The following is a 27,522-nucleotide window of genomic DNA, read 5'->3' on the forward strand; positions in this document are numbered from 1 at the left end:
CTTCTGGGTCTCCCTACACCATCTCAACTTTACCTCTCTGCTTGAGATCCTTCTTGTAGCTCAAGGCCCAGCTGAAATCTCATATCTTCTGGAAAGTCTTCCTTCATCATTCTAATTCAATGGGATCTCCTCCTTCCCTACATTCTGATAGAACTTAATTGTTTTTATGACTTATTACATATCTGCACATTGTCTTGCACTGTTACCTTTTCATAAGCCCTGTGCTCTGTCTCCTCAAATAGACAGCAAATTCCTTGAGGCTGGGTATCTATTACTGCATAACAAATGACCCCAAAATTCATTGGCTTAAAACATCAGTCATTTTGTTATACCTCTTGACTTACTGGGACAGGAATTCAGACATGGGTTCAGTTGAGTGATTCTTCTGTTCCATGTGGTGTTTACAGAGGTCAGTTGGTTAAATTCAGTTGGTAGACAGACTAGTATGGGGACTACAAAATGGCTTCATTCACATCTGCTGCCTTGGTGAGAATGGCTGGAAGACTGGGCTCAACTGGGACAGTTGACCAGAGCGCCTACATGTGTCCTCTCCAGCAGGATGGTCTCAGGGTAGTCAAAATCAGGGCTCCCAGAGTGAGTGTTCCAGGAGGTTGGGTGGAAGCCGAAAAGTCCCAAAATTTCACTTCTGCCACATTCTATTAGTCAAGCAAGTCACTAAGTTCAGTTCTGATTCAAAGGAAATAGAACTAGACTTCACCTCTCAGTGGGAGCCATAGCAAAGTATATGAGTACATCTTTAATCTACCATACAGTATTGCCCTCAGACCTAGGCAAGGGCCTCAGGGAGGTCCCACACTATAGAGTGTTATCCTTGAGATCTTCTAAGTCCTCCTTCAGTGGCCAGTCTGTTTCTCCACTTCAGAGTACTCTCTGATCCTCTACCCCATGTGCAGAGTTGACCAGATGCCCTGGAGAGCTTTAAGACTCATGTCTAGGGGGTTGTTCAGGGCAACCTAGGAAGCCTTCTGCTGACCAACACAGCATTTCCTTTATGGCCATCAAAATGGTACTGCCTGCTGATTTTGGGTCACTCTCATTCACAATGGATACAGGATGAGTTCAGAACTCTGGGCTACTGATAGCCCACCACTGACCTTCAGGGTTGAGCTTCTTGTGTGGGTCTACGCCATGGCTTTCATCAGCCTGTGTTCTAACTGCAGTGCTGCCTCCAGTCTACAGCATGCCAGAATAGTGGGAGTGGTGGCATTCTTTAATCTGTATGCCCCCCGCCTCACAACAGGGTGGCCACTAGACCTCCTCCATGGGCTTCACACCACATATTAGGAGTAGCATGCCTATCTTCTCTATTCTAGAGCATTATAATGCCAAATGGCTTTACAACTGTTCCAGGTGAGGGTCAGATGTTCCTTGCACGAACGGGACTTTTCTTCTTGCACCATCCACAGGCCCCTTACCTATCCACTCCCTATCCTGTGTCATCTGGTTGTATGTGGAAGGTAAGGTTGTAGTCAATACTGAAAGAGATAACTTTCCAGGAACACTGTATCAAGGCTTAAAGAATTCAGGAGAAGACATGGTTGGAAGATACATTGTACATTTACACTATAAAATTCTGAAATATTATTTACATTTTCCTGGATCCTCTAGGTAAGACTTGCCATTAGTGTCATCATCAATGAAACATAGTAACAATCTTTGAGTCACCGGGAGCCAGTATCTATGGGCAGCATGAAGGATGAAGCAGCATCGTGACTAATGATATAACTAGCATTAAATGACATTAAGAACTGGAGAGGCAAGATGTACATAGTTCAGTGCAAACAGGTTCTGAAGAGCCGTGGCATTGTGAATAACAGCACTGCTACCTTACCCCTAGTGTCTGTGCCTAGTACATAGTACGTGCTCAATAAATATTAGAATAAATGGAAAAATTAATGTTAGGGAAAGAAATGTACACGGGTGGACAGTCTCTTGGGACACAAAACTGGGTGGGATCCAGGATACAGGAAAATGGAAGCATCTACTTGTCAAAGGAAGAGGAACATCTCCTCCCTTGGGAAGGACTGCAGATAAGCCTGGGAGGGTGGAAACGGGCTAGGTCTATGTGGAGGAGCAAAAACGTCCAAATCCTTCAAGTTCTAGTTGAAATGCTACCTCCTTCATGAAGCCTGAGACACCCACTCAACCCGACCCCAGTTTGGCTCAATCTCTGTGGACTTCTTTCGGCTTTCTACATCGTGGAATGGTTTTAGCATATAGACGGCAACCTCTGAGGGCTCTGAGGGCCGGAGGAACTGGTTTCCCCCACAGCACACAAGACACTACTCATTCGATGTGGGCTTACTGGGTGGATACATGGAGAGGGTAGACAGGCAAGTGAACGGGCTAACCTGAGACCGGAAAAGTCTGTGCCAGGGATTTCAGTGAAAAGCAAAATCTCCAGACCCGCAATTAACAACCGCAAAAGCCCACCACGGACTTTTCCTCTCCTAACTTGCGGGGAAGCGGAGATTTCCCCTGCTTGCCTTCAAACTGACTCTGAGGACCTCACGTCAGTATCCCGCGGCTGTCCTTGCCAATGTCTGACTCAATCCTGAAGCCAATCTTTCCCCCAAACCTACACCTCCTGTTTCCCATGTGAGACCAGGCCTCCGACCACACTTATTCTTCCTCTCCTAGCCTTTTTTTCGTCCCTCTTCTCTGGTGTCGTTCCCATCGCCAATCAGGCGCGCATGCGGGCAGTCCCGGCCCGCAGGGGTGGGCGGGCCCTGCGACCGGAAGCCGGAAGCCGGTAGCCGGAAGCCGGAAGGGGGCTGTGAAGACGTGTTCTGGGGAATCCTGAGCTGGAGCCGGCGCGGCTGGCGCCATGGAGCCGCTGTACCAACAAACGCACAAGTGAGGGCCGCGGTGGGGCACGGGCGGGGCCGAGGCCAGGCTGAGCGACGCCGGCCCTCGGGGCTGAGACCTGGGGCATCCGCTAGTGTGGATGCCGAGTCCCTTCGCCGGGGGCGGCTCAATCTTTGGCTCGATGCCCAGGTTAGCGGCGGACAGAGGGTCCAGCCTGCGGCCTAGAGTCGTGGGGCTGGGTGGCTCCTGGGGTCGCCACCCGAGCCTGCGAGTCCTTGATTACCTGTTGGGTAGACTGAGTGGAGGGAAAATCGCACTTACTGGTTATAATACTGTGTCCAAAAGCAAAAACCAAACCCGTTGCCGTCGAATCGATTCCGACTTAGAGCGACAGTATAGCGACACAGCGGAACTGCCCCATAGGGTTTCCAAGGAGCGCCTGGTGGATTCAAACTGCCGACCTTTTGGCTAGCAGCCGAGCTCTTAACCACTGCACCACCAGGGCTCAATACTGTGTTCAGCACCTACCACCTAGGTGCTCTGGTTGGTAGAGCTTGGGAGACACGAGAAGTAGGAGACACGGCCCTTGCCCATAGGACTTTACTGTTTAATTGGGGAGTCAAGACACGTTCGAAAAAATTACTAAAGTGTGACAGGATGGGGTGGAGGGTAAATGAGCAGTACAAGCAGGATTTCCTTAAGCAATTTAGAAGAATCCATCACTGGGCTGAGGTCAGAGAAAGTTTCATTATAGCTCACGGTTCCAAATGATTCAGTCCCCACTCAGGATCAGCCCCAAACTTATTGCTGCCACACCGTGATTTTTTCCTTTTATGCTGATTCGTTTTACCCTAAAGACCATCTTTTTATGGCACAAAGAAATTGCTGTACGAGTAGCATTCAGTATTATTTGCTGTTAACATGTGGTTATGGGTCGACTTTAAGGAAATCGAGTTTTGGTTTAGCTTCTCATAACTTCCTTGGTAGTGGCCTTTATTCATATTGTCCTGCATTTTTGGAACTCGTTGAAATATGTAGTTGGGCATGGTAATAGGAGCCGTGTTTTAACAACTTTCAAATTTATGCTACAGTTTTGTTCGGCTGAAAACACTTAAAATCACAGTCCCAGGGCCTGGAAATGAAGTAAAATAGACACCCAACCCCTCTAATGAATTCACAGCCTGAGAACCAAATACGTTGGAGCTTTAGGGATAAAAGGACGACGTTCCTCTTATCTTTCTTTTTCTCAGTTTATGTGTTTCTTTGTTTTTACTTTGGTGATGAAGTGTTTAGTTTGAAAATACAGAGCCTATTTTGTAATAGTATAAAAATAACGAAATTTGCTCTTCCACTAGGGACCCAATTCTCGTATAAAAATTATAAGAAGGGACTTGAAAAGCTAGACCTGTGAGTCAAATGGAGAAAAAATGAACCAAATTTGTACTCATGTCACTAAGGGCAAATCTTTTACACTAGCAAGGCATGGTGGGCTCAGTAGTGCCTTGCAGTTAATCTGTGATGTAGAGTCTCATCTAGTTAGTTACTTTGGTTAAAGGATTTCTAAGGAGGCTGTGATCCGTTTTCTTTTCAAGAATAGTTTTGTTTAGAGAATCTTAGCTGCAGGTGGTAGCTGTTCACAGGGAAATGTGGGTAGCTCAGTTCTGTGCAAACTGGTCCCAAGACTGTAGAGTGTAAATGAACCACTTACCTCTGCAGGCCCCCAGCAACCCACCCTCATTCTGACTCTACATCAAGGTTCGTCAAAGTTTTCTTTAAAGGGCCGGATAGTAAATATTTTAAGCTTTGTGGACCATACAGCCTCTGTGGCAGTTATTCAACTCTGCAGTTTAGTACAAAACCAGCCATAGACAGTATAGTAAATGAATGGATGTGTCTGTGTTCCAATAAAACTTTACTTACAAAAACCGGTTTCACCCACTACTGTGAGGCCCGCCACTATTCAGTCCCTCATTCAATGAGTAGTTATTGTGTTCCTACTGTGTGTCAGGAGTCCCTGGGTGGTACAAGCAGTTAATGTACTCAGCTGCTACCTGAAAGTTTGGAGTTTGAGTCCACCCAGAGGCAACTTGGAAGAAAGGTCTAGCAATCTACTTCCAGAAAATCAGCCATTGAAAACTAGATGGAGCTATTCTGACACACATGAGGTTGCCATGGAATCAACTTGATGGCTACTGGTTTTACTGTGTCAGGCACCATTCTCAGTGCTGGCAGTACAGCCCTGCCCTCAAGAAGTTTACCTTCTTTCATGCTGCAGTATACCTAATCAGCCTTTCCCTTCAAGTGCTGGACCAGGAGTAGATCTGGTTCTAGAAATCTTTGCCTTGTTTTCCTCATGTGTAAAATGATAGCTAAGGGTTCATAGAACTATAGGGCCCCTTTCCGTTCTTAATACTAGCCATTGAGTATCTTTAAAAGGACATACAAAGTGCTGTGAGCACCAGCAACTAAGTTTTGCAATTCCAGAAATTGATTGTAGCTGAATTGACACAACAGTAACTGATTATATTGATTTTGCTGGAACTTTGAACCCAATTTATGGTTATCTCTTGCCATGTGCCTGAAAGTACATTGGAATTAGATCAGCATTTTAAAGTTCTAGATCTTGGAAACTCGTGAACTACCTGAATAGTAATGGGAAGACAAAAAGATGAAAAACAATAAACATTTTATGTGTAAATAATACTGCATTAGGTTGACTTTTATAGAAAACTAATTGCCAGGCTTCTACTTCTGAGATCTCGGTGGTAGTGAAGGTGCCCACATTTGTCCTCTGCTGTAGTCCAGGATTGGTCTGGCATCCTGGACATTATCCCTAGGAATTCTAATTCAATAGTCCTGGGACACAGGAACCCCTGTTTTAACAAGCTTTCCAGGTGACTTTGATGAACAGTTGAGTTTGAGAACTATTTCCTTATCTCAAGACCAGTTTTTCCTTTTTAGATTGTGCTCTCTGATGAGGTAAAGGCTAAATATGAACAGGCAAAGTGGATGATGTAAAAAGGGCCAGATGGTTCCCACTATTTTTAAGTAAAGTAAAAACAACAAATGAACTTTGGTATGATGCTGTAGAGATTACACAGCATTTCATACTGCATTTGGATCTAAGACCCTTTAAGTAATTGCTGTCATCAGTGCCACTATTTTACAGTTGAGGAGACAAAAGCACCAGTGAGTTAAATGGCTTGTTAATGTCCCTCATCTAGTACATAGATGAACTAGAACTTCAACCCAGTCTTTAACTCCAAAACCCTGATTCCGCTCTGTCCTACTGCTCGTGGTGGTCAGAGGCAGCATGGGGAGGGGAAGGGATAAAAAATTGCCGGAGTGGGGAGGTGTAGGACGGCAGAGGGTAGTTTCATAGACTTTTTTTTTTCCATCTTTTTGCTTTCGTAAACAATGCTGCAGTGAACATGGGTGTGCATATATCTGTTCGTGTAAAGGCTCTTATTTCCCTAGAATATATTCCAAGGAGTGGGATTACTGGATCGTATGGTAGTTCTATTTCTGTCTTTTTAAGGAAGTGCCAAATCGATTTCCAAAGTGATTGTACCATTTGACATTCCCACCAGCAGTGTAGAAGTGTTCCAGTCTCTCCACAACCTCTCCAACATTTATTATTTTGTGTTTTTTGGATTAATGCCAGCCTCGTTGGAGTGAGATGAAATCTCATTGTAGTTTTGATCTCCATTTCTCTAATGGCTAATGATCGTGAGCATTTCCTCATGTATCTGTTAGCTACCTGAATGTCTTTAGTGAAGTGCCTGTTCATATCCCTTGCCCATTTTTTAAATGGATTATTTGTCTTTTTGTAGTTGAGTTTTTGCAGCATCGTGTAGATTTTAGAGATCATACACTGATCAGAAATGTAATAGTTAAAAACTTTTTCCCAGTCTGTGGGTAATCTTTTTACTCTTTTGGTAAAGTCTTTGGATGAGCATAGGTGTTTGATTTTTAGGAGCTCCCACTTATCTAGTTTCTCTTCTGCATTGTTAGTAATGTTTTGCATACTGTTTATGCCATGTATTAGGGCATTGTCCCTACTTTTTTTTCCATGATCTTTATCATTTTAGGTATTATATTTAGGGCTTTGATCCATTTTGAGTTAGTTTTTGTGCATGGTATGAGGTATGGGTCTTGTTTCATTTTTTTGCAGATGGATATCCAGTTATGCCAGCACCATTTGTTAAAGAGACTGTCTTTCCCCCATTTAACTGACTTTGGGCCTTTGTCAAATATCAACTGGTCATGTGTGGATGGATTTATGTCTGGATTCTCAATTCTGTTCCATCGGTCTATGTATTTGTTGTTGTACCAGTACCAGGTTGTTTTGAGTACTGTGGCGGTATAAAAGGCTCTAAAATCAGGTAGAGTGTAGCCTCCTACTTTGTTCTTGACTTTGTGCTTGACTTATCCGGGGCCAGTTTCATGGACTTTTAAAAAGCAGTTTAATTTTTAAATTCTTTCTCGATCTTCTGTAAAATCCCTTTAAAACAGCAAAATTGGGACAGCGACCCTTGCCTGCTAAGTCTCTGGATGGTTCTGTAGTCACCCAAATGCACCGCAGACCCCATACTGGATGAGCTAGGACTTGCATTTTCTAATGTCCACACTCTCAAGTCATACTTGTGTATCACCTGCTCCTTATTGGCTTTGAGTGTGTGGCCTGAATTCCAGTTCAGTTTAGAACAGCTTTTCCACTTGGCATGTTAACTGTTCCCACCATGCCATTCATACTTGCTTTGTTGTTTTGGCTTGATTTCCTCTCAGGCATGAAATGGAGAGATTGGAATCACTTTATTGGCTATATCTTCTCTAGTTCATTCAAAGCAAATTGAAATTGGATGGGAAAAGTCAGTAATGTTTCCCTGCAACTTCTTGAAGTTTATCCTTTTTAGCTTAAGAAATTGTGTAGCCAAGCCAGCAGAAGAGTGTTACTAGGGTTCTGTGGGTGTTGGCATCATCTCTTCTGGCTGGCCTCGTAGAATTTAAGGATGAAAAGGGACCACCACCGTCTTTCAACAACTCATGGTTGGGAAGACCCCCTATAAAGCCCAATATAGTCCATATACCCTGTGTTTAAAAAACCCTATGTTAAAAAAAGCAGGAGCTTTTTTTCTTTTTTCTTGAGACCTTTCATAATTGTTTTTTGCTTTTTCTTCTGTTAAGCTGAAATCTGTCATCGTGAAACTTCTACCTATTGGCTTGAGGTCTCCCTTGAGCAGCAGGAACAGAGAAAATCCCAATTCTCCCTCTTCTGTGTCAAGTCCAGATATTTGGAGAGCCAACTTTGGGGCCTGATGTCTTGGACCGCACCAGATGTCCGGGGTGTAGTGTTGCATTTCTAAAACGAGATGCCAATTGCCAGGGAAAGAGTTTACAGAACAGGAGATCCCTGTCTTTCAGGGCCTTCTTCTGAGCGGTTTCCGCCAACTAGTTGCCTCCACGCCCTCTCCCCTCTGGCCTGACTCTCTTTTAGGCAGGCCAGCCTGCTGTGATCCACATGACACACCTTGCACGCCCTTCTCCATATCATTTTCTTCATATCTTCACCAAATCAGAACTCCCCCACCCACAGATCTTCCTCCCCCCACCCTTACTCGTTCACAGCCATTCTCTTGCTTTCGCTGGGCACCGTTGTACACAGCTCTTCAGCTTACATTTTTGCACTTACATGTGTTGTTTTTCTCTTAAATCTTCTTGGGACTTTGTGTCTCTCTGGCCCGTCATTCCTAATTACACTGTATCTCGAGAACAAAGATCATCTCTCCCTTGCCCTTTGACTCTCCCTTGGTCAGACCAGTACTCAGCACACTGGGTCATAGAACAGAGCGGGGTTGGCTGTGCAGATCCAGGCCTATGACTTGCTGTGTGACCTTGAACAAGTTATATAAATGTTCTGGGCATCAGTTGTCTCGACTGTAAAATGAGGATGATAATGGTATCTTCCTCATAGACTTAACTGACTTAGCAGAATGTTTCATATGTGGTAAGCCCTCAATACATGCTGCCTATCAGCATTACTACAATTAATGTTAAAATATTAGAAACCATGCCCAAACGCTTGGCCTAAAGTGCCACCTACAAATTTTACAGTTCAGCGATGCTGTCAATTTAAATCCGTCCAATGTTGGCATCAGAAAAACTGTCTTTCCTGACTGAAGCTCTGTTGATTACTCCTGTCTCACTCATTTCCTCCCTCCCATAGGCAGGTCCACGAGATCCAGTCTCACATGGGACGCCTGGAGACGGCAGACAAGCAGTCTCTGCACTGTGAGTAATTAACTGCGCCACCAGAGTCCTTTCTCTGATGACACGGTGCTAATGGGCTGGGTTTCCTGCCTGCCTTGCGGCCTCGGGGCTTAATGATTCAGCGGGAATGGGTTTTGTGGTGAGGGTGGACAGAAACACCCCGTGGCAAAGTCGCTGATTTCCCTGATTGTGCCCTCTGGAATCCCACAAGTCTTATCCCCCATTACCCCTCCATTCAACCTGACACGGTCCCTTGGGAATGGAAGTTCTTTCTTCCATCTGTCTTAATCTAATTACGGAGTCCTTGGAGGAATGTACTCCTTAAAGATTCAGATGTTGAACTAGAAACAGTTGTTTCTTCTGAGTTGAGAAGGGTGGCTCTTTAGGAGGATTATTCAGAAATGAACAGCAATATTAATTAGTTTAGTTCCCACACCATGGTCTCTTTTGAGACAAGTGCCTTTTTAGTCTTTAATTCTGTTAGAAAAGGTCCTTTATCAGAGTAAGACCTTTGGACGCTGCCGGCTGCCCAAAGGCTCCAGGAGCCACCTTCTCACTTGTCTCCTGCCCACTTCTGTTTCCTCGCGCCTCCCTTCTGCAGCTTCAAGAACATCTCGTCTCTTGGTTCTGGGCCCCACCTTGCTCTAATCTAAACTGTGTGTTAGCTGTAGGCGTGAAGCCCGAGGAAGGGGCAGTGTCCCCGCTGCTGTCACTTCTTCGCAGGCGAGAAGCAGTCTGGACGCCTTCTGTGCCCAGTTCACTTTCTGTCCACAGACTTTGTTTGCCTTCCCAATGACCCCATTGTTTCACGATTAGGAATGGAAAAGGGGTTATGTTGACTGTCTTATCAAAAGGGATAAGGAAAATGACTGGGTTTATCATATCTTCACCTCTGTGGATTCTTTCCTGGGCCTTTCCTATTGATATTCGGTCTATTTTGGGGACTCAAATGCTGCTTAGCCCACCCATTCTTATGAAAGCCTTAAGGGAAGTCATCTCTGTGTGTTGCACATACTAATCTCCTTCCTTCTATGATTTTTTTAACCTCATTACCATAGGGAACTCAGTTGGCAGTCTTTTCACCAGGTGTTTATAATCCATATCTGAGAGCAGTCTCAAAGGAAAAAAGATCTCATTCTGTATCAGAAAATACTGCATTTAGCTCAAAATATTAATTTGGGTGACCTTTAAATACTCATTTTGCTTTTCTAAAGGCAGGAAATTTATTTCTACAGAGTAGCCATCAGCTTTTTTAAAAATTGGTGTTGCTATGGCATTAAAAGAGGAAGACCCTCAAGGAGATGGACTGACACAGTGGCTGCAACAGTGGGCTCAAACACAGCAACAATTGTGAGGATGGCGCAGGGCTGGGCAGCGTCTCACTCTGCTGCACATAGGGCTGCTAGGAGTTGGAACCGACTCAACAGCACCTAACAACATCCACATGGCATTAACAGACATACAGATTTTTTTTTTTTTTTTTTTTTTGGAAACAACATTTACAGGGTCACTTAGCATACCTTGAATTTTTTTTCCACGATCCATTAATATGTACATTTTTCTCCTTTTGAAATATATGTTTTTGAGCTTATTGGGTATGGAAAGAAGGACATACTTGATTTGTCATTCTAATATAAGTTCACTGTCTCTTTGCCAGCAATTATTCTGTTTTCTCTTTTATGCAGTAGTAGAAAACGAAATCCAAGCAAGAATAGACCAGATATTCAGCCATCTAGAACGTCTGGAGATTTTGTCCAGCAAGGAACCCCCTAACAAAAGGCAGAATGCCAAACTGTGAGTGCTCTGATACCCCAGGCTCATCAAGACGGGCTTTTCTCCCAGGGAGGGCTATGCAATATTCTGAAAATCCACTTATACGCTGAAAGACTTGAGACTACACAAAGATAAAGTCCTGATAAAGGGCACAATTCTGTCTGAGTGATATTCCCTCAAAAAGCCTGTGAGATTTGGGGCTCAGAAGCTGTGTGTCTCCTTCCCTTTTTTGTGTCACTTGGAATTTTGCCTCCAGTACTGTTCAGCTGACCAAACCCATAGCCACTTGTGCCAGGCCTGTGCCAGGGAGTTCTCTGCTCTGTGGTTCTCACTGCGTTCCTGGGTTGAAATGAAATCTTGCCCTTCATCACTTCATTCAGCCTATTTATAATGAAATACTGATCTAGCGCTTGATATACTCCATGAAATTAAAATGAAACCACCCTCACCATCTATGCTCCCAGCCCATGCTTCCAAAAGTTTGCTGAAACTTTACTCCAAAGGTGCCCTTGGGCTTTTTTTTAGGAGAGCGATATAATCCTTAGAAGGTCAGGAAGAGGTCAGCGAGCCTGCTTCCTGTCACCTGTTCCCTGTCGTGCACTGGGAATCAGAGACCAGCAGATACTTAAGTGAAGCTGCTGGAATCTCTGTGAGCTACAGCCCTACTTTAACCACAGGCTGTCTTTACTTTTAGCATCGTTGATCAGAATCAGATTTTGCGGGGGGGATAGCACTTGCTGGCGTAGAGAGAAGTGAGGAAACGTCTTCTTTCCTAAATACCAAGCCTGGCCACCTCCAATTGTGCTGCACTGGGTTTCTGGGAATTTAATCTCTCTCTCCATCAATTCCAGTCGAGTTGACCAGTTGAAGTATGATGTACAGCACCTGCAGACTGCTCTCAGAAACTTCCAGCACCAGCGCTATGCAAGGGAGGAGCAGGAGAGGCAGCGAGAGGAGCTTCTGTCTCGAACCTTCACCACTAATGTAAGCCAGGCATCTTGGGGTGGGGGCGGCAGGCATTCGGACACCTGGCTGGGGCTGGAGCGCAGGTCCCTGGGCTCCGTCCTCTTGGGGTGTCTGGAGCTGACGGATGAGGACAAGACCAACTGGAAATAACAGTGGACTTTGTGCAACCACAGAGGCTAGACCTTGACAGGGAATCTCTTTTTCTTGCACAGAAACCTGAAGAGGAAGCAGTTCAATTAGGGGAATGGGCAGAGGTGAAAATTACCTGGTGTGACTGGTCTGATGCAAAGGTGGAAGTTCACATCGTGGAAACGTTTTTCTGATCAGATAGAGACAGGTGATTAGACCATAGACCACTTGTGGGGAAGGCGGCATTTCAAAGCTGCCTTCGGGCAGTCGCCTTTGTGCTCTGTGTGTGTGTGAGGGGTGGGGGGAGGGTTCCAGTGTCAGAGGCATTAAAAAGTTTTTGCCCCTAGTCTGAGCAGCAATTTGGAGGAATTTGTTAACAGATGTTTAGTTTTAGATGGACTGCTGGACTCAAGCCTCTTTGGGGGCAGCTGTTGGTTAGGGCGTTTGGTTTCTTAGAACACCCTTGTCCCTGCCCTCAAGTCTCAATAGGGTCGTTTCCTGCACTCGGCTGTAAACACACTGGCCTTTTTCTGTGTCCTGCGTAATATAGTGCACAAAATGAGGGTTGGTTTTGTTTTGTTTTTTGCATTTCATCTTTTTTTTTTTTTTTACAGAAGGGTTCGTTTTCTAAAGTCATGTTAGCTTTCTAAGGCTGCCTTTAGAATTCACACCAGTCCTCGCTTTGCAGATGTTTAAGGCTCATGGTGCCTTCTGTGTTTGGCAGTAAATTTCCCTGAGTATTTCAGAATGTGTCTCGGCAGCTTTTGTTTCTCCAGTGTAAGCGATCACGTAACAATGATTAACAATTTAAAAAATGTAATGGAGTGTAAGACACACTAAGAGACACTCTAGGGGCTGTTGATAGTCAGGATGTTGTATTCAGGTCTTTTTTAGGCCAGCGATCCTCACTGTGGATTATTTTGTTTCTCACCAGCTTGGTGTGATTCTGTGCAGACAGTGGGCCCTTAGTAAACGTGGACTTGCCTAATGAACTTCCTCCTGGCTGCTCTGCTGTCTGGAGGTGTAACATTTCTCCCAGAGCGGCCCATCAGCCACACCCTTTCAGGTGGAAGGGTAAGAAAGATTTGTATATAAAAGGCATGCAGTAAATGCCAGTCAGAGAAACGCAGAGGTGTCTCTAGTGGCTTCATTTGAACGCTGGGCCATCTGACCCACGGAGTATTAGCGGTATGCAGAGTGCTGTTTAAAGTGATAAGAGTAAAGCCTATGAAAAAAGTAAAAGACCTGCAGCATACCTGTGAGAAGCTCCTTGTCAGCAAGGAATAAAAACCACTCCGAACTTGAGCAGCAGAGAAAAGGTGGTTTAACCTCTTTGTGATAATTGAAACTGGGCCGGAAGTGGTTTAAATGGCTGTGCCTAGCAGAACAGTATGCGATGGTCAGGGGGCTGGACAGGAGAAGAGAACAGTATCATAACTGGTGATGCAGTAACCTGTTTCTGCATACAGTCCATTTTCAGTGTGAAATGAGAGCCGCCAGGATTAGGGCGGGTGTTTCTCTCTCCAGTGTGGTTAAGGGTGCAGGCTCAGTACCAGGGTTCATGCCCCACCCGACTTCCTCACCAGCTGTGTGAGCTTGAATAAGTTACTTCCCCTCTCTGGGCTTCAGTTTCTTCATCTGTAAAGTGAGAATAAAAATAGTACAAATACCTTATAGGGCTGGTATGACGATTACGGCAGCTTAGGGTGATGAGCATGTAAAGTGGAGAGTCCTTGATCCATAGTAGTTCTTTCCCCCTTCATTGATTTAGCAAACTGTTCTTACCTGCTCGAGAACATAACCCATTGCCATCAAGTCAATTCCGACTCATCCGGACCCTGAAGGACAGGGTAGAACTGCCCCATAGGGCCTCCCAGGCTGTAAATCTTTACGGAAGCAGACCGCCACAGCTTTTCCTACAGAACAGCTGGTGGGTTCAAACTGCCAGCCTTTCAGGTAGCAGCCAAGCACTTACCTACTGTGCTATCAGGGCTCCTTGCTTGGGAGCATAGTCCCATCTAATCAGTATTAAGGCTTCCAGGGAGACACCGTCCCTTCCTTCTACCCTTGGTCAATCTCCATCCAACTGGAGAGAGAAGCTGGAGATGAAGTGGCTAAGGAACAAAAACCAACACTTAATACTGTATGAGGGAAGGCCAAGTAAAGGAACATTTGGAACAAACTAGATTAGTGAATAGTCAGAGAAGCCTTTGGACAGAGCCAGATGAGGTCTTAAGAGAACGGAGAGTTTTTTCCTAAGTGGGGGCGATGATACAGAGGCAGGAGTTAACCAGCCTTGTGCAGCGGGGTTTATTTAGGGAGTGACAAGTCTGAAAACTCCCTCTTCCTCTGTGCAAACGGCCATTCCAGATCTTTGCGTTTTCTTCTCTTAGGTTCCTGTGATTCTTGCACTCTTCCCTGTGGCTGTTTTACTGGCTTGACTTTAAGTAGTCAGGAGGGACCTCAGGAGGTAACCAGCAAGCGAAGTTAATCAAGCCCCTGCGTTTTTTTCACAGGACTCTGACACCACCATACCAATGGATGAATCTCTGCAGTTTAACTCCTCCCTCCACAAAGCCCACCACGGCATGGATGACCTCATTGGAGGCGGCCACAGTATTCTGGAGGGACTGAGGGCCCAGAGGCTGACCTTGAAGGTGGGGTCCCTGGTGGGAGACAGGGAGAAGGCCTCTTATCTTGGCCTCCTCCAGCAGCTTGTATCAGTGTTTCCATTTTGATCATGTAACCCATGTGATGTGGTGGCAAGCCAGAGCCCTGGAGTTTGAGGTCCTTCTTGGTGGAGTTGGGTTATTATGAACCCAAAAGTAACCAAATCCCCTTTGCCAGTAGTATTTCTTGTGCTGAAATGAACCAGCATATGGCCTCTCTTGGTATCAGGTCTTTTTCCATTTACTGAACTTACCATGGAATTTGCTCCTAGGATGAGGCGAGCCAGTAATAGACTGAGAAAGGCTATAAAATCGAGTTTCATAAGAGCAAAAATAGGGTTGTGCTTTGGTGCCTCACTCTAAGGTGGTTTTTTCTCAGGGCCCCTACTGTGGACCGCCTCAGAACAGACCTTTTTTTACTTCAGTAATAATCCCTGGGGGTGGTGCCTAGGGGCCGCCCTGGTTGACTAGCAGCAGAGGTCCTGAAGCCCACGGAGTTCCCCAGGGACTCTCCACTGACACAGGGATTCCTAGAAGCCCCGCCCATTGGCACTGCTGAGACTCAGACCCCCTGGGAGTGGTTTACAGAAACATTACACAGCCTCTGATGTCAGTTACGATGTTTCAGCCTCAGCCCTTTTCCTGTATCAGCCCTGATGGATAATGGGGTGTGGGCTGTGCCTGTTATCAGGGTGTGGTCCCTTGTGAACGAAGCACTCCCAGCCACTGAGCTGTGAGAAACAGTCACTCGGAAGTGTGAGCTTTATCTTAGTTTTTATTGGACTGTGGTGAGCCTGTCAGCTCCGCGGGACTTCGGGACATTTCTGAGCAGTCTCTGCCATCTTTACCAGGGAGAGGGTCAGGCGAGCCGTGAGGGGGTACGGGCCTCCGCTGACAGTCACAGTGCATCAGGCGGCCTGCGAATGTGGTCTCCCACAGCCACGTGGGTGCCACCCTCTCAGAGCAGCCGCCCACAGTGATTGAAATGATAGATGTTGATTAATCGGTTGGCCCTTTCTTTAGAAAACTACTGGCCTTCTTCTCATGTGTGAGAAAAACAGTAGAATCCTTTTAGGACAAGTCTCCCATGTCACATTCAATGTAGACCCAGTGGGGGTAGAGCTCACTGTTAGAGCAGATGCCAGCTCCGTGCCGAAGTCTGGCATCACCGACAAGTCCCAGCAACCTCTGCCACCTGTGCCGTTACCAAGGGCACATGCCGGGAAGCTCCTCCAGGTGGTTGAGGGTGGAAAGTTGAGGTTTCTAATTCAGGTGTCTTAGCATACCTCCTCCTACCTGTGTTTTGTCTCTTGATTCTCCCCACCCCTCCTTTGTCAGAATATTTTCTGCCTGAACCATTTGAAAGGAAAATAAGGGCGAACATGAGGGAGCTGGGCTGAAGTAGCCTGATTTGGCCCAACTTATGGTTGAAAATGAAAACTTTTTTTTTTTTTTAATTTTTGGTAATTTTCAGATGCTCCTAGAAGCTTGGGCCTTGGACTTCATACAGTGATGAAAGAATCAGCGTTTTCAGAGCTAAGCAGAATCTTTAGGGAGAATATAATTTTTACTGTCAGCATTGGAAAAAACATTTCTCTAGCCTTCTGTGGCAGCTATAAAGTTTGACTTGTGGGAGATCTTTCCCAAAGAGGCTTGTTGAATCATTGTCTGGGCAGAACAGGAGTTTAGTTTCTGTCCATGATGCTTCATGTTCTCACTTCTCTGGCCTCTACTCCTGGTTGCTCCTTAATGTATATTCAGTAAAGAAATGGCTGGTGGGGCATTCGGTTAGGTGCTACCTGTACAAGGGCAGTTGGTGATTTGTGTTCAAGCAAGTAACTTGGATTCGATTCCAGCATTCTTTTCTTTTTGTTACTTCATGAGAAATTGAATGCGCTTAATAAAAATTAGACAGCAGGAAGGGAGGGCAGGCTCGATGGTTTGGGCTGTTGGTTTAGGAGCAAAACAGCCTTTTGTTTTGGTGATGGGTGGTGACATTTAAAGGGGTGTTAGGTCATTGTGTTGGTGTCTGTCGGTTGTGTTTCTGTCTTTGCCACTACAAACCCTCTCGTAAAATGCGCCATTGACCCACACATGGTACTCAGTAGAATCCCCGAAGAACTGTTCATGCTTCAAAGTGAACAGTTGATATCAAGGATAATTGGAGCTAGGGAGTAGAGAGAAAGTTTTTAGGTGTTATCTTTATTTTAATATAAAAGATTCTAATTTAAATTTTTTTAATTGAGGTGTAACATATAAAGTGCACAGATCTTATTTGTACAGCTTAGTGAATTTTGACAAGCGCGTACACCTTTGTAACCCACCTTCCTGTCAATATATTGAACATTCTCATCTCCCCTGAAAGATCCACCATCCCTTTCCCAGCCAGTCTACCACACACACGCACGTGCACGCACACTCAAGCAAACACCGTTCTGATATATATTTCACCTGAAATTAGTTTTGCTTGTTATTGAACTTTGTATAAATGGGGTCATACTACTCTTTTGTGTCTGGCTTTTGCCTCTGGTGTTTAAGGTTCACTCATTGTTACTTGCTTGGTTATGTGTTGATGATTCTGTCCTTTTTTTTTTCCCAAGGAGTATTCCAGTTGTGCAGGCACACCATAATTTGTTTATCTATGCACCTGTTGACGGGCACCTGGGTGGTGTCCAGTTTTTGGATAGTCTCCTATGTTTTCTTCTAGAAATTTTATTAAACTTTTAACTTTTACGTTTGATTCTATGAGCCATCTCTAACTTTTGCATACAATATGACTCAAGGTTTATTTTTCCACACACATGCATATGTATAGGTATGTAGTATATATATGTAATACTTGTGCTATGTCATTATAAAGGCAGTTGTTACAGCACCATTTGTGGAATAGACTTTTCTGTCCCTCTTGGATTGCTCAGGCACTTTGATCACAAATAAATTGGCCCCATGAGAGTGGGTCTGTTTCTGCTTGATGTTGCCTTTTATATGCTTTGGGCATGACCAAGAGAACACCTGTTGGTACAGCCCCATCTCATGACATTCACCTGCCCTTGGCAAAACGAGCTGACCTTGGTTCTCCTCCTCTTCTCGTCTGCCACAGGGGACTCAGAAGAAGATCCTAGACATTGCCAACATGCTGGGCTTGTCCAACACGGTGATGAGGCTCATCGAGAAGCGGGCTTTCCAGGACAAGTACTTCATGATCGGCGGCATGCTGCTCACCTGTGTGGTCATGTTCCTTGTGGTGCACTACCTGACGTGAGCCAGCCCAGCTCAGCGGCTGATCACCGTTCCCACTGCGTGAGAGAGTGCATGAGTGTGTGAATGCGTGCATGCAAGAAAGAGAGAGGGTCCAAGAGGTTGCCTTCTGAAAAGTATGCCCATCGTAACTGTGAAGACCATTTGGGAGGAACTGTGACCTGTAACCTAGTGGAAGTTTAAACATGCTCTGTGTTCTGTGACATCGCAGAGAGGGAGCACAGTGCTTAGGAATACCTGTTCCTCTCTCTCTCATGCTCTCTCTCACTGGGGGAGGAAGTAATGTAAGGGGAAGGGATGAAGAAGGAAAGGAGAGGATAAGAATGACTTCAGTGGTTTTGTCCACATAGCAGGTGCACACTGTCCACATTCTCCCATTATCTGACCTTTTCTGGGACCCAGTGGATAGCCTGGAGTGGAAGTGAAGTAGAGGAAAGAGGCCTTGTTTTCCTGCACCCATTACAGTAGATCAATTGACATGCTCTTACTCCTGGCCATTTCCCTTCTTTCCTTCCCATTGCCCCCGAAAAAAATGACATGCAAACAACTTACTGTTGGTACTTGTCATCCTTCCCTGGAAGCAGCTACCTAGGAGAAACAAAGACAGTGAAGCTGTTGCTGATAACAAGTGAGATTTTCCACATTACACTTGTTGGGTGTTTTCCTTTCTAAAATGAGGCCAGTGTTATTCCCTGAGAGTGTTCTGTCTTGAGGCTTAAGACCCTGGTCACTGCTTTTTTCCAGTTATTAATAGAATAGCTGGCTGATGAGCTTCAGTGTGTACAGCCTGGCACCCATGTCCAGGCTCGGGGGGTCCTTTGGCCCCGTAGAAGGTGACTGTGAGCAAAGGTTGGTGATTTGCCGAGATTCCAGTCTCATCTCTAGTTTTAGCGTTCTTGGGCTGTCTTCACTTCCTTGAAACATATTAGCGACTGCCAGCCAAGCCCCTATTCTGCTCAGCCAGTATGGGCAGATGGCACCCCGGAGACCATCCCTGGTGTGTATGTCCTTGTGAGGCTGTTTTCAGGGACCAGGACCTTTACCTTCTCTGATCAGCCATGGATTAAGGCCCTGTGTTGTGGAATTTACTGTAAAGCCAGTCTCGTGAATTCCATCTAATGTGATTAGTCGCAAAGAGTACCGAGAAGACTGGTTAGCATATTTTTTCATCCGTCACAGGCCCTGCCAACCTGCGCTTCTAGGATAGGTAACCTCATGGCAAGACCTAAAGTATTGCTCAGAGTTCCCCCAGAAGAACTGGAAGCCTAGTCAGTATTAACCCTGCCTTTATTTGTCTTGACCCCCGCTTCCTGTCTTTGTTTCTTGTCTCTTGAACTCTGTTCTTATTTCCCTTCTTTACTGTAGGCGTTCAGTTGCACCTCCAATGTTTTACCTCCCATCTGTTTCTGTAGTGACATTGGTCTCTTTAGGTACATCTGTGGCATAGCTCCGCCTGTGGTGAATTTCTTGTAATTGTCACAGATTTTTAACATGAGTTTCCTGGGTACTGATTTCATACTTTGAGTTACATGGGATTTCGGTTGCTCCCAGCCCTCTGGCCTAAACAGGGACCTTAGGTTTCCAAGGAAAGGGGAATCCAGCTCCTTCATAAAGGGATCGAGGGCCCCACCAGGGTGAACATCGTAGCTTGGAGGGTGGACAGAGTGGTTGAGGCATCTTCAGACCTAGATCTGACTGGGGGTGCCGGGTTCGGAATTCCCATCTTGCCCAGCCCAGCCCCTCTGCCTTTCCGGCACTTAGCACTCCATAGACTGAAAGTCTGAGCTGCACAGACTTGGCTGTCCTATCCCTGGGCACGTGAGGATCCCACCAGACAGCACACCTTGGAGGAATGTGTGCAAGGAGCAGCTCCATCATCCGGACTTGAACCTTGGGAGGCAGAAACCACGTGCCACCGTCTTCCCTTGGCTGATGGGCCACTTGTGCCGCCTACACCAGTGTACCCCACCTTCACTTTTATAACGCCTGCCAGCCTTGAGGAACCAGAAGAAAGGCTCACCTCCATGCTGCATCTTCAGGGCCAGGTTTCTGTACTTGGTAATAAAAGTTGTGGCGGCAGTTTGTGGGTCTTTACTGCCTGGGGCAGGGGAATGGCAGGCAGTGTGTCCAGAAACACAGGGCCACTGAGGCTACATGGCATCACGTGACAGCTTTCTCCTTCAGTGCCCCCCACGCCCCCAAAACTGGTTCCTTGCCCTGAGTCTGCTTAGGGCAGTGTCTGGGGCCAGGGAAGGAGCGCCCTCTAGTGGAGTCAGAAGTGACTTCTTAGGTCCAGTTGGTGCAAGAAACTCCGATAAACAGCCTCTTGTGGCCTTGACAAGGATTGGGTGCCCGTTGTGGTTTAAAACACGTGGGTTGTCAAGAAGAACTTGGGAATATTTTTTATTCCACACCAGTTTACTTCAGGTATGACCACTTTAAGAAAAGACCAGGTAAATTGGAGAGTCTTGATTTTATGGAACACTTCCCTGATGGGTTTTTTCCTTAATTGTATGCCCTAATGAATTTAACTGGGTTTGATTGGCAAATTTCGATTTACACCCGTTACTTTTTAAGCACATCAGTTGAATAAAGATGAGATTTATTTTATTTAGAAAATTAATACTTTGTAAAGGCACTTGACATACATTGTTACAACAAATGCCCCTTGTTTACTTTCCAGGCAAGAGATTCTCAGGAGGGCCAGGGCCAGGGGGACTGCTGCTTCACAGGCAGTTGGGGAACTTTGTTATTACAGGTTCCTGGGGCCTACCCCAGACCTCCTGAATCAGAATGTCCAGAGGTGCCCTGGAATATGGGTGATGTGGGTTTTTAAAGTCTCTAAGGTGTATTTAAGGTGATGTGTGTAGTTTGGAACCACTTTCTCCAACGCAGATAGCTTTTGTTTTAATCAAAGATAATAAATAGCATTTGAAAGTATATGCTAAACTAGCTCAGCTATATATGTGAGGAACAAAACTTGTCCAGTCCAAAGTCAAGTCTTACTGTTTGTATCGTACCTTACTCCAGAAAAGATTTGAGGTGTACAGAAAAAAAAAGAAGGCCCCTGGGTATCAGAAGCAGTTTGTGCTCGGCTTCTAACCAAAAGGTTGGAGATTTGAACCCACCCAGTGGCACCACAGAGGTGTGGAGTGATCTGCTTGCATAAAGACTACAGCCAAGAGAAACCTATGGAGCTCAGTTCTAATTTGTAACACATGGGGTTGCCGTGAGTCGGAATCAATTTGAGGGCAACAGGTTTGAGTTTTTTGATTTGCAGGAAATAACTAAAACAGTGAACTATAAAGATGCCAGGACCAAGAACCAATGGGTAGAGTGTCAATACCAAGAAAAAGAAGTGCAAATCATAAGGCCCTAGTGAACGGCTCTGGGAAATCCCTAGTTTGGCTTTGAGCCCCAGCAGCTGAAGCGAAGAGAAAAGCATGATCCAATACTGTCTAAATGGGGGTGGGGGGTAGGGTGAGGTGCAGTGGAGCAGAGCTGCCATTTGCTCAGGGGAAGGTCGTCCCAGACCTTTAATACTGACGGCTGTGCCATTTGCTCAGGGGAAGGTCGTCCCAGACCTTTAATACTGACGGCTGTGCGCTTGCCTGTGACCCTCACTGGAAGCCAGGCACGGTTATATACCTGGGTCATCCTGCTAATCTTCACAAAGCCTCTTTGAGGTAGGTTGAGCTTTAGTGACTTTCCCAAGGCCCCACAGGGAGTCATGGAAGAGCTGGCGCGTTGTCTGGCAGGCTCCATAGCCAGACCTAACGCCTGCACCAGTTGGCTGCCTGTTCCTGATAAGGGATGCATCACTTGGGGGCGGTCATCAAAAGGTGCGCGGGACTGCAGCCTGCTTGGGACCGGGTACAGAGCTCTAAGGCAATTGTTGCAGACAATTCAGACCTTAGGTGGCAGATCCTCTTGTATTTTCCGAATTGAGAGAGAGATGGAGGGGGCAGGGGAGGAGCCCCCGGAAATGGAAAATGAGAGCTGTAGCCAGGCCTTACCACTAGGGGGAGACATAACCACGTCTTTGGCTGGTCCGTCCCCAGAGTTCTGCTCTGTGCCTGTGGCTTCCCAGGCTGACCTGACCTGGCGATCCCTTAATGTGGCTCTTACCGGGCTCTCCCCAGGCGCCTGCTACATGGGAGCTCCTACTGAGGAGCTAGTGCGGGCTTGACCAGGCCCAGCAGGGAGGCCCGGCCGACCTCAGAAAGAGCGGGTGGCAGCATGAGGCAAGACATTCACGTTTAATTGGTTCAGTCGTTCAGTGCCAACATGCCCAGCACCTCACTGGATGTTTCAGACAGACAGAAGGAGTTGAAGACAACCCTGCCTCCCCAGAGCTCACAACGTACAGAGGTGTGAGGCAGCCAGAGAAGCCCTGAACCCAGACTGCAGACTGGCTTCAAGTTCAGCGCCGTTACTGCCAGCTACCTGGTAGGCACCTCTCTGAGCTTTCTCCTCTTACACAGAGTAGCACCTGTCCCACATCCTTTCCCAGGGCGGACATGAAGCCCCAGTGACCTAGTGTTTATGGCAGACTCCAGAGGGTCTCAGTGATTCTCAACCTTTAGCTGCTTGTTGGAATCATCTGGGGAACTTTGAAAATCTTGGTTCTGGGTCCCACCCTCCAGATTCTCAGCTACTTGGTCTAGAGAGTGGCCTGGGTTTTAGGATTTTTTTCATTTTAACTTCCCAGGCGATTCTCATGTGTAGTCAGGTCTGCAAACCACTGCTCTCCATGCCTCATGGATGTGATGGGTTGTTATGACTATGTGTTGGAAAGACAAGATCTCATGTGAAGCAACCAGGGGGCAAAGCAGGGCTCCCAACAAGTTCATTCCGGTTTGAATCCCTGAATCTACAGTTTATCAAGATCCCCAGGTGATTCTTATGTATGTGGGGTTTGGAATCAGCCTTTAGGAGCCCTGGTGGTGCAAATAGTCAAGCGTTTGACCACTAGCTGTAAGGTTAGCAGTTTGAACCCACTCAGAGGCACCTTGGGAGACAGGCTTGGTAATCTGCTTCCGAAAGGTCGCTGTCTTGAAAATCCAGTGGAGCACAGTTCTACTCTGCACATGCGGGGTCACCCTGAGTTGACCTTTCATTGATGCCATCACCTGCCTGGCTCGCACCAGCACAGAACACACCCAGGAGGTGGTTGCTGCCCAAAGGCCCAAGAAGTCTAAAATGGGGCTGAATCCCCGGCAAGCAGTAGCCCGTGAGAGATGACCACCTCCTCCTTTCCCTTCCCAGCCTCGGCAACGGGCTCCACATTCTCCAACCCAGGTCTACCAGGCTCTGCCTACCTCCCAGCACCTTCTGGCATGCTGCTCTAGGTCTCCTGTGTACAGGGCACATGCAGGAGGGGAGGAGTGGGGAGCTCTGTGAACAGGGGAGAATCATCATCTCTCCCACTGACGTCACCGGTTTGCTGTGAAAGTCAGAAGATAAAACCCTGAGCACTCCCAGGTATTGTCCAAATCTTGTTACATGCATCGGGTGGGTGTAAATCCCATTTCCATGGTGATTTCTTCCAGGCCATTTCTTTCTCCCTGCTCCTTTTCCCCGTGGCAAAGGGCAGCCTTTCTTACCACAGCCCAGTGGCTCTGGGAGGCCCTAGAAGGCGGCCCCAAAAGGTGGCCCCCAGAGCAGAATTCCAGAAGGGGGGCCATGGCCACCTCCTTCGATGAGAAGACACCCTGGAATAAATTTTCTAAGGCCCCTCATTTGGGAGGAACAGCACATAATTAAAGACGTAGGAGGCCTGGGATAGTCATTAAGGGAAAAAAATAACTCAGGCCCAGTATTGTAACCTCTTAACATAAAGAGTAAAAAACACATCATGAGGCATCAGTTAGGTGCCAACCAAGTGGGCCAGAAACCAGAGTCTGCATTCGGAGGGAAGAGAGCTCATCCAATGGGGGTGGGTGTGATCAGGGAGGGTATCCTAGGGGGGAGGACCTGAGCTGGGTACAGAACGAGTTGGCAGGCCAGGTGAGTGGTACTGACGTTTTTCTGGGGAAGTCAGGGAGGGGAGTTGGTTTGAAGTGGAAGAGTACAAGCTCAGCTCTTAACCGGTTGGGTTTTGGGGTGGATTGCAGGAAGAGGAGGGAATTTGCATTTCTAACAAGTTCCTAGGAGGTTATACATAAGAATCACCTGGGGATTTTGTTAAACTGCGGATTCTGATTCAGTATATCTGGGGCGGAAATGCAAATTCTCAACAGGGAACTTGTTAGAAATGCAAATTCTCAGCAGGGGTTCAAATCAGAAGGAATCAGCTGTGGAGGTGGGACAGGTTGCAGGGCTGGTTGTTTCGGGGCTCTTTCCCTCTCTCTCTGCTGCCATTCTCCATGTCAGCCTCATCTCAGGCTGGAGGGAGGAGAGACAGTGGCAGTGATTTCAGGGCACAGCCCATCCCACCTCTTTCCAGGCTTCTATGCTGAGAGTGAAGCAGCATTTCCCAGAAGGCCCCAGAAAACCCTCCCCATGCCTCATTGGCCAGAAAAGGGCCACATACCCATTCCTGAGCCAATCACTGACCAGAGGGTGGGCGAGCAGCTGCCCTGAGGCTCATGGAGGCATAGGGGAGAGCTGAGACACCTGCATAAAAGGAGGCAGCAAGGCAGGAAAGGGGGCAGAGCAGAGGCTGCGTGGGCAAGCAAGTGTCCACACCACATTGGATAACTGCAAATGGCTACAGTTTAGGATCAAGTCGAATTTTGCTGGTAAAACAACTAACCAAAAGGTTGCTAACCGAAAGACTGGCATTTCTAAACCCACGCAGCAACTCCATAGGAGAAAGACCTGGAGATCTGTTCTCATAAAGATTATAGCCTAGAAAACCCTATGGGGCAGTTCTGCTGTTGTCCGGGGTCCCTGTGAGTCAAAAATCAACTAGACGCTACCTAACAAAAGGGTGGGGGTATGGCCCTGGGCCAACATATCAGCAATAATGAAAATAATGATGTTGTTGTTCTGATTCGGGAAACCCTGGCAGCGTAGTGATTAAGTGCTGTGGCTGCTAACCAAAAAGGTCAGCAGTTCAAATCCACCAGGCGCTCCTTGGCAACTCTATGGGGCGGTTCTACTCTGGCCTATAGGGTCGCTATAAGTCGGCATTGACTCAGTGGCCATGGGTTTGGTTTTTTGGGTTTTGTTGTTACTTGAATTACGTTCAGTCTGTATAAATCCTGGAAGGAGATATTATACCCAGCTGACAGATGAGGAAACTGAGTCTACAGGAGGTGGAATAATAACTCCAGTCTTTTCACCTCCAAAGCTGGTCTCCTAATGACCCCAGGCAGTGGCTACTTAGTAATTTTATTGCAATTGATTGTCCAGGGATGCGTAGTGGCTGGTTCATCACAAACGGTGCCACTATTGAAGCTGTTCCTATAGGATCCACCTGGAGTCTTGCCAGCCAGGTTACTATTCCTGGGATCCTTGAATATTTAAAAGATCAAACCCAATCTTCCAACTACTAGCGACTCTATAGGACAGAGCAGAACTGCCCCATAGGGTTTCCAACAAGCAGCTGGTGGATTTGAACTGCCAGCCGTTTGCTTAGCAGCCAAGCTCTTAACCACTGTGCCACCAGGGCTCCATTTTAAAGATACTGCCTTTAAAAAAATTGTAATTCTGTCTTTTTCTTCATTCTGATATTATAATTCTTATTTTTCGGATAGACTGACCACCTAGTCAACAGGCTCCTCCTTTGTTGTCTAAGGCCAGACGCCTAGAATCTTCACTCAGCTTAACATTGCCCACCTGAGTGACCTGTCTGCTGCTTAAGGCCTTTCCTCTCCTGAGCCCTGCTCCTCCTCTGATATTCATGCCTCAGTTTCCTCCTCAGGCAGGGGAGCAGCGTTGCCCAGGCTGTCCCAGGCTGTGGAGCATGTGCAGCTTCTTGTTCAGAAAGATGGGGGTGGGGGTGGCCACAATGAAGAAGAATGGAGTAATAAATTGGCATCAATGCTGTGCTCTTCCCCTAGAGCAGGGTCAGGGGCCGAGGCTCACTGATGGCCTCCCTTCCCTCCCATGCCTCTCTATGGCCTGCTCCTCTCCTCTGTCCCTCCCACTATCAGCCTCTCTGCAGGCTTCTGCTCTGACTTCCTCCCCTTCTGTCCTCCCCCCTCCACTAGGACCACCCTCTGCCCAGGCCTGGTACCCATCATTGGAGCTTCAGTCCTGTAGTTAAAGCACCTCAGGTGACCATGCCAGTGCTCCGGAGAGAAGAGACCAGTTTTAAGGGCAGTTTTCTCAGAGGGCAGGTAGAAGCAAAAAGGCAATGTGCCGGGGGTGGGTGGAGGATCTCAGATGGGAAGAGAACCAAACAGCTTACTAAACCTCACAAAGTTGTCCTAAATGCTGGCCACTCAGGGTATGGACTGAGACCAGGGCTGGGAAGGCAGGAAAGAGAAATCAATGTCTGCGTTTATGGAGGAGGTGGCCCCTTGTAGGGTGAGAAGCACAGGGCTGGCTGAGGAGGCAGGGATGGAGGCAGAAGAGAGGCGTGAAAGGGCAGGAGGGGATGGAAGAGGGGGGAGGGGGAAGAGAAAGCCAGGAAGTGAAGAAGGGAGAGGGAACTGAATCCGTGTGTACTCATCACCAGGAGCCAGAAACCAACTCTGCAAATTGCTTTTTTCTGCCCTCTTGTCCCAGGAAAAACCCAATTAAAATAGCACCTATTGGAAATGGAAGAGTAATTGCAACAGGCAGCTCATTAAGCCCATCTCTGGGAGCATGCGAGGGCAACTGGGGGCAGTCAGGAGCTTCAGGAACGTCCTTCTGTGCTTAGAGACCCCTGAGCTCAGGGGCAAGGTGGCCCCGATGGCAAATGCCTGCCTGGAGCCCCGCACAGTAACCTGAGGTGAGCCCAGGTGGGGTAGGTCAGTGGGCTAACATGGGGGTGCTGAGATCAAAGTTGTCAGGTCCCCAATTACAGAGTGGAGGAAAAGCAGAGCCAACCTTCTGGGGAAGAGTGACTTGCCAAGGGTCAAACAGCTGGTTGATGAGGACAGATCTGGAATCAGTCAGGGCACCTCCTTCCAATCCAATGCTCCTGTCATTTCACCCTGTTGCCCCCTGCATTCGCACCATGCCACCATCCTAAGCCCTAGTCCGTGGCCCTCACCCCAGCTACAGGCCCATGGCCTGGCACTGTGCTATATCCCTGCTAGGCACAGCAAACGTGGGGTGACAGGAGCCATGTCAAAGGCTCTTTTGGTTTTGCGAATCTCCCCAGACCCTTCAGACACTGACATATACCACACACACATTGCCAGGTTGTGATGTCCCTACCAGAAGGCAGACAGAGATGCATAGGGCCCAGGAGTGTGGCTGGAACAACGGGTTCTAGAGGTGCCTGCTTCCCACCCACAGTGAAGCATGATGGTGGGTGGCATTCTCCCCATGGTTTAACCATTTGACCATGTCTCATCCACCTAGAGTCAGTTTCCATGGCAACAGTAAGCACCTTACCCATCATTTTCCTCCTTAAAGATTCCCAACCTGCTGGCTGAGTCTGGGCTCCTTGCCTGCCTGCCATCACACCAGCCCCAGGCTCCAGATCCCAGGTTTGAAGATGAACTGAGGAGCTGACAGATGGAGG

At 47.1% G+C, this 27,522-nt stretch overlaps 1 protein-coding gene across 2 annotated transcripts; it reads left to right on the top strand.

The window, feature by feature from the left end:
• The first annotated feature begins 2,776 nt into the window (after positions 1–2,776).
• On the top strand, positions 2,777–18,441 carry GOSR2 (golgi SNAP receptor complex member 2). 2 transcript variants are annotated; one of them, XM_003414301.4, is made up of 6 exons: positions 2,777–2,877; positions 9,056–9,120; positions 10,785–10,893; positions 11,724–11,856; positions 14,484–14,624; positions 17,737–18,441. In XM_003414301.4, exons 1-6 carry the CDS (start codon positions 2,849–2,851, stop codon positions 17,896–17,898), a joined length of 639 nt encoding a protein of 212 aa, XP_003414349.1. In that variant the 5' UTR covers positions 2,777–2,848; the 3' UTR covers positions 17,899–18,441. The 2 variants fall into 2 exon arrangements, with proteins under 2 accessions (XP_003414349.1, XP_023409540.1); XM_023553772.2 differs by lacking the exon at positions 14,484–14,624.
• Positions 18,442–27,522: the final 9,081 nt, after the last annotated feature.

This window comes from Loxodonta africana, chromosome 18 (assembly GCF_030014295.1).
Source record: "Loxodonta africana isolate mLoxAfr1 chromosome 18, mLoxAfr1.hap2, whole genome shotgun sequence".
Classification (NCBI taxonomy): domain Eukaryota; kingdom Metazoa; phylum Chordata; class Mammalia; order Proboscidea; family Elephantidae; genus Loxodonta; species Loxodonta africana.

What these genes read in the sequence shown, in the direction of transcription:
- GOSR2 (XM_003414301.4), top strand. Translation starts at nt 2,849, where the DNA reads ATGGAGCCGCTGTACCAACAAACGCACAA. An exon ending in CTGTACCAACAAACGCACAA is followed by an intron (nt 2,878 to 9,055) that starts GTGAGGGCCGCG and finishes TCCCTCCCATAG; the next exon opens with GCAGGTCCACGAGATCCAGT. An exon ending in AAAAGGCAGAATGCCAAACT is followed by an intron (nt 10,894 to 11,723) that starts GTGAGTGCTCTG and finishes CATCAATTCCAG; the next exon opens with TCGAGTTGACCAGTTGAAGT.